General features: G+C 40.4%; 1 protein-coding gene across 1 annotated transcript in view; it reads left to right on the top strand.

Moving 5' to 3' along the window:
- Positions 1–16: 16 nt before the first annotated feature.
- ARL3 (ADP ribosylation factor like GTPase 3) overlaps positions 17–12,388 on the top strand; it is a 36,984-nt gene continuing 24,612 nt past the window's right edge. Inside the window, exons 1-2 of the mRNA XM_025467056.2 lie at positions 17–269; positions 7,338–7,481. Of these exons, the coding sequence (XP_025322841.1) occupies positions 267–269; positions 7,338–7,481 (147 nt within the window). The 5' untranslated portion in view covers positions 17–266. The remainder of the gene's footprint in view (positions 270–7,337; positions 7,482–12,388) is intronic.

The raw sequence follows: 12,388 nt of genomic DNA, 5'->3' as shown, positions 1-12,388 counted from the left end.
TGGGCGAGCTTTAACCAGTCGCGGGGTCCCCACCCGCAGGCCGCCGCCTCCGGGCGCTCCAGCAGCCCGCCCGCGCAGTGGGCGGGCACTTTGGCGCGCTTGCGCACTTGAGGAAAGCGGAGCTGGACCCCGCCCCGTACGAGTGCTTTGCTCCTCCACTGTGCGTGCGAGGGACGTCGGGGGCGGTGCCGCAGCAGTTGCCCCTGGTAACCGGGAGGCAGGAGGAGGAGGAGGCGGAGGTGGAGGAGGAGGGACTCGGCGGGAGGATGGTGAGTGTGGGGGCCCGGGCCCCTCCGGAGCTGGCCGGTCACCCCCCTCCCGTCCCCGGGCCCAGGGCGGGGCACTGCGCTTGAAGCCAAGGAGGGAATGGGAGCCTGCTGCCTGGATCCTGGATTGGTTTCAGGGGGCAGCGGGGAGCGGAGGGTGGGCCCTTGGAAGGAGACCTGGGCCTGGGGAGGAAGGCGGGGCTTGCAGCCAGTCCGAACTAGGGGAAGGGGCTGGGAGGTTGCGTGGCTATCCGGGTACAGAGCCGGGGCTCCATCAGTACTAAGGACTGAGATGAGGGCGGATCCGAGTAACTGCGGACAGCAGCCTCCGCATGCAGGCTTAGGTCTTCCTAGGGAATCGGCCTCCCCACACCGCTGGAAAGTGGGTCCGCTGGGGTCCCGCCAGAAGCGGGAAGAAGGGTCTGCGCTACTGTCTTTGAGGTCGCCCTCGCGGTACCAGGGGAGATGGTAGCCTAGCTCTCCTCTTCCTCGAGAAGTGCGGGCCTCTGGGGGGAGGGGTGTAAATCCCAGGATACAAAGAGGTACGGCTCAGAAGGGATGCCTGGTGGATTTTACGCCGTCTGGGTGTCTCCGTGGCAGGCGCACTTCTGCAGCGACGAGTTATTTATTTGCTGAGAGTTCTGTAAAGTCTGGTTGTTGGCGATGATCGACGTTCCCTTCAATATCTAATCCGTGTTGATGGAGACAAATTTGCTGCCCGGTCCTAAGTATTTCATTTCAAACCTGTTGCAGCCTTTTGCATATGACCACTCCAGAACTAAAGATCATAATCTCACCTCAGGATCTCCAACCTAAGAAGTATGGGAAGTTAAAACTGGAGTGGCTATCAATTGGCTTTCCTCTGTCAGACCTAATTAAAGCTTTCCCTAGATTATGAATGATGATGCGTGACAGATTTGACCGTTGACATGTTATTCCTTGTTGATTTTTGTGCAGTTGGTTGGAGGGTATTGAAATGGAATTGAGTAGTTTTAGAGCAAGTCAAAGCAAAATTGACTTTGAAGCATTTAGAATAGGTTGATTGGCTTACCAACTGCACAGAGCCAGGCACTCACAGTTACTTCCCCACCCGCCGTACCTTTTGACTTTCAGAAATGTCGAACCATGTTCATTAATTTATGAAGAAAAGACTGTGGGGGGGGGGGGGAGTACGCACCTTTGGTATTCTAATGAGTAAGTTTTGATAGGAAAAAGAATTGATTTTACATTGTCAGGTTGCTAAAGAAGGAGAATTACTTGATCTGAAGTTGCCAATCACATTTCACACTTGCTACATTGCAGTTTTATTAACCGCAGGCTAAACAGATTTTTACATGTTTTCTTTTTATTAATCATTTATACATGAGCTGTCCATTTAAAGGGGAAATTTTTCTCAACAAATGAATACAGACATAAATATTTACACAGAAAATAACTAGAATTGGAATGAAAGAAACATACCAAACCAACAGAGAATGAGATACCATCATAAATGAGAAACACATTATGAGAGTTGGCTAACTTTTCCCGGTTTATCAATTAGGTGGACTGTGTAATTTCATGATTGTTTAACTTGTAATTACTGGCCACAATAAATTAACCACTGCTCATGTTTCCAGGTGCAAATTGACACTGTATACAGCAAATTGACAGTGCTATAGCACTACTGTATACAACTGTTGTGTTCATTGGTCAAGACAGATTTTGTCTTTATTTTTTCCTAAAATGAACAATGTGAAATTAGGGCAAATAATTCTGGATTCTTTATCTGGTTCCAAAATACATTTTTTTTTAATCTCCAAAAGTGTAAGCTATTCTTAGAACTGAAAGTGGAACATAGAATTTAAACCATCAGTGGTGTGATTAAGTGTGTCACATCTGGTATCCCACCGATCCCTGTGATAACTGTACAACTAAAGACTGAGTCCAGGTTTTTGTTTTTGTTTTTTAAACTTTCAGCTGGAACTAATACATTTTATTTTTTATCTAAAAACCTAAATGTTTTCTCCAAACATTTAGCCATCTGTTTTACCCCTGCCTTTTGATAGCAAGTCTTTGGTGAAATACTAAGATGACAGTAATGTTAGTGCTTAAGTAATCACTGCTATTTAACAGATGACTCCTTCACTCAGGAATTATGTATGGAGTACTTTCTACATACATGAACCTAGTGGTAGTTATCAAGCATGTTAAGCATTTGAAGATTGTTCCTTGGGACACCCGGGTGGCTTTATTTAATTCTTTAAAAAAAAATTACTGAAGATTGTTTTCAAAATTGTGTTTTATGGTCAGAAAATGGTCAGTGAAAAGTTAAAACAACATAGCTACTGCTTTGAGTGTCTACTACATATGTAATGTTTTACATACATTACTTCGCTTAATCTTCATAGCATTTTTCTTTTTAAAGATTTTATTTATTCATGAGAGACACAGAGAGAGAGGCATAGATATAGGCAGAGAGAGGAGCAGGCTCCATGCAGGGAGCTTGATGTGGGACTTGATTCCAGGACTCCAGGATCACACCCTGGGCCAAAGGCAGACGCTCAACCACTGAGCCATCAGTGGTTGGCTTCATAGCATTTTTAGTGGCTTCATAGCATTTTTCTTTTCTTTTTTTTTTTTTAAGATTTATTTATTTACTTATTTATGATAGACGTAGAGAAAGAGAGAGAGAGGCAGAGACACAGGAGGAAGGAGAAGCAGGCTCCATGCCAGGAGCCCGACGTGGGACTCGATCCCGGGACTCCAGGATCACGTCCTGGGCCAAAGGCAGGCACTAAACCTCTGAGCCACACAGGGATCCCCTCATAGCATTTTTCTTAAGATCCAGGTATTGTTCCCGTTTTCTAGATGCCCAGGGTTACACATGTAAGAAAGGTGAAGTCAAGTCTATGAAATTCCAAAACCCATAATGTTCTCTTTTTTTTTTAAGTTTTTTTTTTTTTTTTTTTAGTAATCTCTACTGACAGTGTGAGGCTCGAACTCACGACCTAGAGATCAAGAGTTGCACGGTCTAGGGCAGCCCGGGTGGCTCAGTGGTTTAGCACCGCCTTCAGCCCAGGGTGTGATCCTGGAGACCAGGGATCGAGTCCCACATCGGGCTCCCTGCACGGAGCCTGCCTCTCTCTGCCTGTGTCTCTGCCTCTCTCTGTGTGTGTCTCTCATGAATAAATAAATAAAATCTTTAAAAAAAAAAAAAAAAGTTGCACGGTCTACAACTGAGCCAGCCAGGTCCTCCCCTCCCCCCCCCCCCCCCCCCCCCCCCCCCCCCCCCCCCCGCCCCGCTAGTGTTTTTATTAGGACTCTGGTGATATGGGAACCCACTCTTCTGAAGAAATGTCCATATGTTGTTCCTCAGGAAACATTGTATTTATTTAATAGAGAGGTGAAGAGAAAGAGGGCAGGTTTGGGTGAGGTTCTCCCTATCAAAACTAAAGGAGTTCCTGGAAGTTAATAAGGTCTCCCTGAGCGGCATAATTTTTTGTTAAAGAGGTTAAATACAGTGAAGTCAGTTACACTTAAGCTAGTTATGGGGAGTACATGTACTTGATAGTTGGCTTACTAATTTTTTTTTTAAGATTTTAGTTATTTATTCATGAGAGACACAAAGAGAGGGGCAGAGACACAGGCAGAGGGAGAAGCAGGCCCCATGCAGGGAACCCGATGTGGGACTTGATCCCAGGACTCCAGGATCACGAACTGGACCAAAAGGCAGACACTCAACCACTGAGCCACCCAGGCGTCCCTGGCTTACTAATTTTAATATTTAAATTTTAACTGCTCCTCACAGCCAAGTACACTTTCCATCCACTATGACATTCTTCTCTCACCCTCTACCACCCCAGTTTCTTTAAATGACCTAGTTTGTATCATTTTAGGTCAGTGCACCATGCCTCTGCCAGTAGCTGAGTTTAAACTGATTTTGAGGCAGATAAAATATCTGCAGTCAATAGTACATCTATTCATAATTTGCCTGTAGAAAAAATAATAATAATAATTTGCCTGTAGAAAGTTTGTTCAGATGTTTTATGACTGAGTCAGACCACTTCTGTCCACCAGGGTGCAGATAACTTATATGCACACATACTGATAATAGACTTTATACAATGAACTAAAGTTCTGATTTCTTAAATTGCCTTTAATGTCATAGGAGTACAAATCCAACATAGAAACCATGTCTGTTTCTCTCCATTGTACTTGGAGCACATTGTGGGTATTTAATGTGAATGAAGGAATGAATGAATGCAAAAATGCACTTTAAAAATTTGTTTCCTTGTATCTATACTGCAAAACTCAGCCCCATAATAAAATTAATTTCTAATGGCTATTTCCATTTGACATTTAGAATAAAGTATGGACATTTATGTTTAGAAACATAGACTTATTCTGCTCTCTTTCCTCCAGCCTCTTAAATCAGCTTACTTTGTACCTTTCAGTCAGAACTCTGATATCTATAAATATCCTCTTCCCTATTTAGCAAACCCTGATAATCCTGTGATCCCCTGTCCTCAGTGTTGGGTTAATATGATGCTGTACTGTATTTGCATTTGTCTTCCCTAGACCACGCTTCAGATGCCATTTATCATTATGATAGAAAAAAATAGTAGCTGAACTTTCCATTTCTCTGTAATTTCACTTGAAGGTGAAGCATATAAAGTTATTGTTTCCCAATAATGAAAATCATGCATTGGAAATATAAAAGTATTATTTTTTATACCATTAGGTTAATAAAGTTTAGGTATAGTTAGAATGGTTTTCTGTGCTTTGCTTCTCTCCTTTTAAGATGAATAGAGATTACTTTCTCTTCATTATTCAATTTCAAATATAATGAGTGTACAAAAAGTCTCAGCCTGGGACTCCTGGGTGGCTCAGCGGTTGAGTGTCTGCCTTCGGCTCAGGGCCTGATCCCAGGATCTGGGATCGAGTCCCACATCCAGCTCCCTGCATGAGCCTGCTTCTCCCTCTGCCTATGTCTCTGCCTATCTCTGTCTCTCATGAATAAATAAATAAATCTTAAAAAAAAAAAAGTCTCAGCCTGCAGAGACTATTTTTTTTAAAGATTTTATTTATTTATTCATGAGAGACATACACACACAGAGGCAGAGACATAGGCAGAGGGAGAAGCAGGCTCCTCGAGGGGAACCTGATGTGGGACTCAATCCCGGGACTCCAGGATCACACCCTGAGCCAAAGGCATACTCTCAACCACTGAGCCACCCAGGAGTCTCAGAAATAGTATTTTTATTTACAAATTTGTTTTAAAAGAAGAGACACATAAGGAAAAACCTAAAACATTCATTTTGAACCTTGAAAGTATTTTATAGAAATACCTTTCATGATTTCTACACTCATAGATAATGCATGAGAATTTTACCTGTACTGTTGTTTCATGTACTGATGTGATAAATTCTGGTTATTTTTTAATTTTATTGAAAAAGGTAATGAGGACATCTAATCAAGAACTCAGGATGAGTAGTACCATGTGTTTTCCCTGTTCTAGCCTTTTTATATTACCAGTCCCCTGAGGATCTCAGAATTCTAATTTTAACTGTTCTGAAAGGTGGTATTATAAATGAGTGATTGCAATGTAGCTAATAGAAGCCAGGGAGACTTCTCATAAATATAGTTTAGAAAAGGAATGGTGTCAAAGTATTCAAGGCCAGATAAGATAAAAACAAAAGAAAAATGTCATGCAAAAAAAAAAAAAGAAGAAGAAGAAGAAGAAGGCCTGCCTATCTTTTTGTTTGTTTGAAATCTATTCAATCACTTTTCCCTAAATCTTTTGGTATAGAATTTGTCTTTCTGTCTTAAACTAAATCTTCCATTTTATTGCTGGAAAAAATTAAGGCACAGAGAGGTTAATGTAATCCTTAGCAAGTCAGTGCAAATACAGAATACTAGAAGTGGTAAACAAAGAGTCTCTGAGACAGAAAGGAATTCTTAATAATTATGCATATTTGCATATCATTGTCCAAAGACTCAATTGTTGAGAATTATTTCACAGAACTGTTATTTGATCTTAGTGAACAGACTGGTTTGAATTATTGCCGGGTGCAATAAGGATAAAAAAATATAACCATTTTATATAATTCTAAGACAGCTTGAAGGAATTTCTGCTTGAGCTGGGAGATTAGATTATATGCCCTTTAAACTGTGGAATTCTTTGATTCTTGTTGTAACTCATGCCTCATTGGAACAAAATTGTCAGCTGCAGGATGCAACAAATAACTATCTTATACAATTTTTCTTATGTTTGTAGCTAAAAAGCAATATGGCTTATTTCTAGCCATTAAAAACAATAAAAGCAAGAAACAAATATTATATTACTAGTCAGAAATACCTGGTTAAATTTTATTCTTTATGACTGACTTTGACAATTCTCTAACTTCTCTGATGTATCCGATTCTTCATCTGAAAAACATAAGTTATACCATGCACTTATAAGGGTCTTGTGAAAATTAGATGGTGATAGAGTTTTGGAGTTTTTTTAGATGATGATAGAGTATTTTGAGTGATGAAGTCTTAAATGTAAACTGAAATAAAGTCTTAATTTTATACAACTTTTTTTTCGTGTGTGTGTGTGTGTGTGTAGCACCATAAAATCTTGTACTTGCTTGGGTGGGTAGTTGTATTTAATTCAACAACTAATAAGTGCCAGGCATTGTGGGAGACCAAAGCTATAACTCTTACCTGCAAGAAACTTCACTCTAGGAGAGAAACACAAAAATCAATTATCTATAGTCTGATATGATGCATGCTCTAAGTGTATATGAAGGGCTTTAGGAACATGAGTTGAGTAGTAGTTCATACTCACAGAAGATGTGGAGTGACTGCTAAACTGGATTAATAGGAATGGAAATAAGCCATGTCATTTATTGAGTTGCTGAATTTATTGAAGTACTTCTGCCAAAACTTAGAAGGTGGAAGCAAATGAAATAAATGACATTGAACTGGAATATACTATGACCTCTCTACAACCAAGAACTGTTGTCAAGGAGAAGATATTCTTATACCTAATAACATCAAAGTCAGTGCCCCAAAAGTAATCTCTCTTCTTCATGGTTGTTTAAGGGCTTGCTCTCAATTTTGCGCAAATTGAAAAGTGCACCAGACCAGGAGGTGAGAATCCTTCTCCTGGGCTTGGATAATGCTGGCAAGACCACTCTTCTGAAGCAGCTTGCATCTGAAGACATCAGCCACATTACACCTACACAGGTAAGCACTGCCCTGGCCCCAGGTGCTTGTGTGACTTATGGGAAGTGATCATAGCCATATGGAAGACAAAATGGGAAATATGGTTTTGTACACTCTCAAGTTGTGTTATGAGGGGCACCTGGGTGGCTCCATTGGTTGAGTGTCTGCCTCTGACTCAGGTCGTGATCCCGGGATCCTGGGATCGAGTCCCACGGCGGGCTCCCTGCTCATGGGGAGCCTGTTTCTCCCTCTCCCTCTGCCCCTCTGCCCTGCTTGTATGCTCGCGCTCTCTCTCTCTCTCTCTCTCTCTCTCTCTCAAATAAAATCTTTTTTTAAAAAAAGTGTTAATGAGAAAAGTTATACAATTTAAAAATAATAAAAGATTTCAAAAATATGTCAAGAGATTCCATAGATATAAGGTTCTTAGAGTAGTCAGATTCATTCAGACAGAAAATAGAATTGTGGTTACCAGGTGTTGGAGACAGGGGAGATTGGAAGGGTCATTGTTTAATGGGTGCAGAGGGTCAGTGTTGTAAGTTGAAAAAGGTTCTGTGGATGGCTGGTGGTAATGGTGGCACAACAGTGTGAATGCACTTAGTACTACTGAATTCTACACTTAAATTCTACACTTCTACACTGGTCAAAATGGTAGATATTATATCTATTTTACCAATTTTTAAATAAAGAATTTAAATAAGCATATGTATATATCAAGACAGTCAATTCCCTCAGCTCTAAGTGATTACTTCTAAAAAATAACTTAATCTTCTCACCATGAAATTAATATGTGTAGAAAATACAGAAAGTATAAAAGAAAAAAACCCAATACCGTGAGAAAAACTACTGTTAATATTTTAGGGTGTATTTTTCAGATTTAATAAATATATATCTTTTTTTCATTAAAAAATAACCTATATTTTTTAATCCAGCCTCTTTCCTAAGGCTAAGCAAAAAAAATACAAAGGATAAGGCAACGGTGGTGCTGCCAGTGTGGAAGTTGAAAGACAGATCCTAAGTGGAACAACCCTCCTCCTTTAGACCTCTTTCTTTAGACCTCCTTCCCTGTAGGAAATCCTGAGAAAGCTTGACCTTTGCCCAACTCATTGGGTTTCCTAACTAGAGGACAGCCTTTTTGGTCTTAGTCACTTTAAAGTATTTGAGCATTAGAGGTTTTAGCAAAACCAGAGGGTTTTTTTTAGCATTTTCCATCACTGTACTGTGATACGAGTTTGGTGTCAGGTTTGAATGGCTGTGCTGGTGTGTGTACTTCACAGCTTGGGAGTCTTACTGATCTGCAACTTTTTGCAGAAAAGTCATTTCAATTGCTACCAAATGAGCAATTTTACAGCTTCTGAACAAATTTAATGTATAGCCTAAGGAGGAGCAAATTACAGTAGTCTAGCCTAGAAGGGCTAAAAACACATATTACTGTGTCAGGATTTCTGCCAGAAAAAGAAAAGTCTAGGATTTTTTTTCTTTTTAATTGAGTATTAGCAGTAGGCTGTATCTCTTAAGAGTATCACTAAAATGAGAACGGCCAGCACTGTGAACATGGAAATGAACTCTTAAGTTATGGGTTCAAAGTTCCAATTCTAACTTTCAGGCGTTATTTGATGTATTATAGGTGACTTTGTCATTATATGATGTGAAGGTTTCATGTTTATTTTATTTTAAATTTCTTTATTTGTGGGAATCCCTGGGTGGTTTAGCGGTTTGGCGCCTGCCTTCAGCTCAGAGCGTGATCCTGGAGACCTGGGATTGAGTCCCGCGTTGGGCTCCCTGCCTGGAGCCTGCTTCTCCCTCTGCCTGTCTCTGCCTCTTTCTCTCTGTCTCTCATGAATAAATAAATAAAATATTTAAAAAATAAATAAAATAAAATAAAATAAAATTTCTTTATTTGAAAGAGAGAGAAAACATGCATGTACATGAACCGGGGTGGGGGGGTGGGCAGAGTGAGAGAATCTCAGACTCCCAACTAAGTGCAGAGTCAAATAGGAGGCTGGATCTCATGACCCTGAGATCATGACCCGAGCCAAAATCAAAAGTCCAAAGCTTAACCAACTGAGCCACCCAGGTGCCCCCCTTTTTTGGTTATTTTTAAGTAACTGGGTGTGGAGCTCAACGTGGGGCTTAAACTCACAGCCCTGAGATCAAGACCTGAGCTGGGATCAAGAGTTATGTGCTTAATTCACTGAGCCACCCAGGTACCCCCATACTTACTCTTTAAAAACAAGCTTTCAGGGCAGCCCAGGTGGCTCAGCACCGCCTTCAGCCCAGGGTGTGATCCTGGAGACCCGGGATCGAGTCCCGTGTCAGGCTCCCTGCATGGAGCCTGCTTCTCCCTCTGCCTGTGTGTCTCTCTCTCTCTGTGTGTCTCTCATGAATAAATAAATAAATAAAATCTTTAAAAAAAAAAAACAAGCTTTCAGGGTGCCTGGCTGACTTAATCAGAAGAACATGTGACTCTTGATCTCAGGGTTGTTAAGTTTGACCCCCACATTGGGTGTAGAGATTATTTTAAAATAAAATCTTTTAGGGATCCCTGGGTGGCACAGCAGTTTGGCGCCTGCCTTTGGCCCAGGGCGCGATCCTGGAGACCTGGGATCAAATCCCACGTCGGGCTCCCAGTGCATGGAGCCTGCTTTACCCTCTGCCTATGTCTCTGCCTCTCTCTCTCTGTGTGTGACTATCATAAATAAATAAAAATTCGGGATCCCTGGGTGGCGCAGCGGTTTGGCGCCTGCCTTTGGCCCAGGGCGCGATCCTGGAGACCCAGGATCGAATCCCACATCGGGCTCCCGGTGCATGGAGCCTGCTTCTCCCTCTGCCTATGTCTCTGCCACTCTCTCTCTCTCTCTCTCTCTCTCTCTCTGTGACTATCATAAATAAATAAAAATTAAAAAAAACATTTAAAAAAATATAAATAAATAAATAAATAAAAATTTAAAAATAAAATAAATAAATAAAATAAAATCTTTTAAAAATTAAAAAAAAAAAAAACAACCAAGCTTTGCATTTTTGTTTTATATTAGAAAAAGTAGCTGAGTGAAGTAAGTCAGTCGGAGAAGGACAAACATTATATGTTCTCATTCATTTGGGGAATATAAATAATAGTGAAAGGGAATATAAGGGAAGGGAGAAGAAATGTGTGGGAAATATCAGAAAGGGAGACACAACGTAAAGACTGCTAACTCTGGGAAACGAACTAGGGGTGGTAGAAGGGGAGGAGGGCGGGGGGGTGAGAGTGAATGGGTGACGGGCACTGGGGGTTATTCTGTATGTTGGTAAATTGAACACCAATAAAAAATAAATTAAAAAAAAAGAAAAAGTAATAGGTGCTCATTATAGTAAATTTGTAAAACATTTGTAAAATTGCAAAACTAGAAATCACCTATAGTGCCCAGACATAACCACTGTTAAAAATTTTTTTTACCACTGTTAACATTTAAGAATGTATCCATTTTTTTCTATGTATGTACGTGATGGGTTTATTTAAAGATTCTATTTATTTAAGATTTTATTTATTTTAGAGAAAGAGAATATGAGTGGAGGCTGAGGGAGAGGGAGGGGAAAGAATCTCAAGCAGACTCTGCACTGAGCACAGAGCCTGACGTGGAACTGAATCTCATGATCCTGAGATGATGACCTGAGCCAAAACCAAGATTTGGATGCCTAACCAACTGAGCCACCTAGGCGTCCCTTAAAGATTTTATTTTTAATTAATCTCTACACCCAACATGGGGCTCATACTTATAACCCTGAGATCAAGAGTTGCATGCTCTGCTGCAACTAAGCCAGCCAGGCACCCTTATGATGCATATATTTAAAATAAAAATGACTAAAAAATTAATTAATTAATTAATTAAATTAAAATGACTCAAAGAATATATCATATCATCATTTTCACTGAATAATACATCTTGAACATCTTTCTACTGTTATATATGTAAATACATATTTACATTTCTAAATGTTTGCACCCATTATTATTTCCTTAGAATAATTTCTTATATTTGTTGGTCTTAATAGATTTCTTTTCTTTTGATGACTTTTAGAATTTTAAGGCAGTTGATACATATAGTCAAATTCTAGGAGCTACTCTTATTTATCTTCTGCTTCACTCCATAAAGATTTGACATTACTGGCTTTGACATTTAATGTTGTAGTTAAGTGTACAATTCTTAAGCGCACAAAAGTGGTTTTGTCAGTGAGTCAGAATGAAGCTGCCGTTTACAATAAACTTAAGCCACTTCCCTTTGGAGTTCTTAAACTTCTAATTTATTCAGTTGTGACATCTTACAGGAGCTATAGTCAGCATCATCCCCAGGTATTCCCTAGTGCCCATTTATCCTCAGTGGAAATTGGGTGGCAGTGCTCTGTACTGTCACATTGTGCCTTGTCCTTCTGCACTAGGCAGTAGTGTTGGCAAGCTGCCAGGTGAGGCACATATTTATGGAGACATCCCCAGGCCCACTTCCCTCCAGCTATCCTGGATGAAACGTCACTTTTGTGGTAGCAATCTATTGATTGGATTTTTCAAGTCTTGATTTCACTATATCATTCTCAGAAAAATATTTCTTTTTTAATTATTGCTCACGAAATGCCTTTTCTCCAAACCCCAGAGGTCTTGTTAATTTGTTTCTCTGCACACCAACTCCCAGCTCCACCTGCCCCTGATTTGTGCACCTTTCCCAGAGTTCCACCTTGAGTCACTGTCCTGAGAAATGAATACTTTCAAGTTCATCAGAGATGCTTACGAAAGAACAGTTTCCAATGCCTTCTTGTTTATTTTCATCACTGCTTATAACTGAGGGCCCCCCAAAAAAAATAAAAATAAAAAAAATAAAAAAATAAAAAACTGAGGGCCCCACTTCAGAGTTTGAACATGCTGTTCTAGCAGGCCATCCCTTCCTCATTGGGCTAATAGT

The sequence above is a fragment of the Canis lupus genome, chromosome 28, assembly GCF_003254725.2.
Source record: "Canis lupus dingo isolate Sandy chromosome 28, ASM325472v2, whole genome shotgun sequence".
In the NCBI taxonomy this organism is placed as follows: domain Eukaryota; kingdom Metazoa; phylum Chordata; class Mammalia; order Carnivora; family Canidae; genus Canis; species Canis lupus.
Note: the sequence above shows the minus strand (reverse complement) of the source record. Positions and strands in the feature narration are given on the sequence as shown.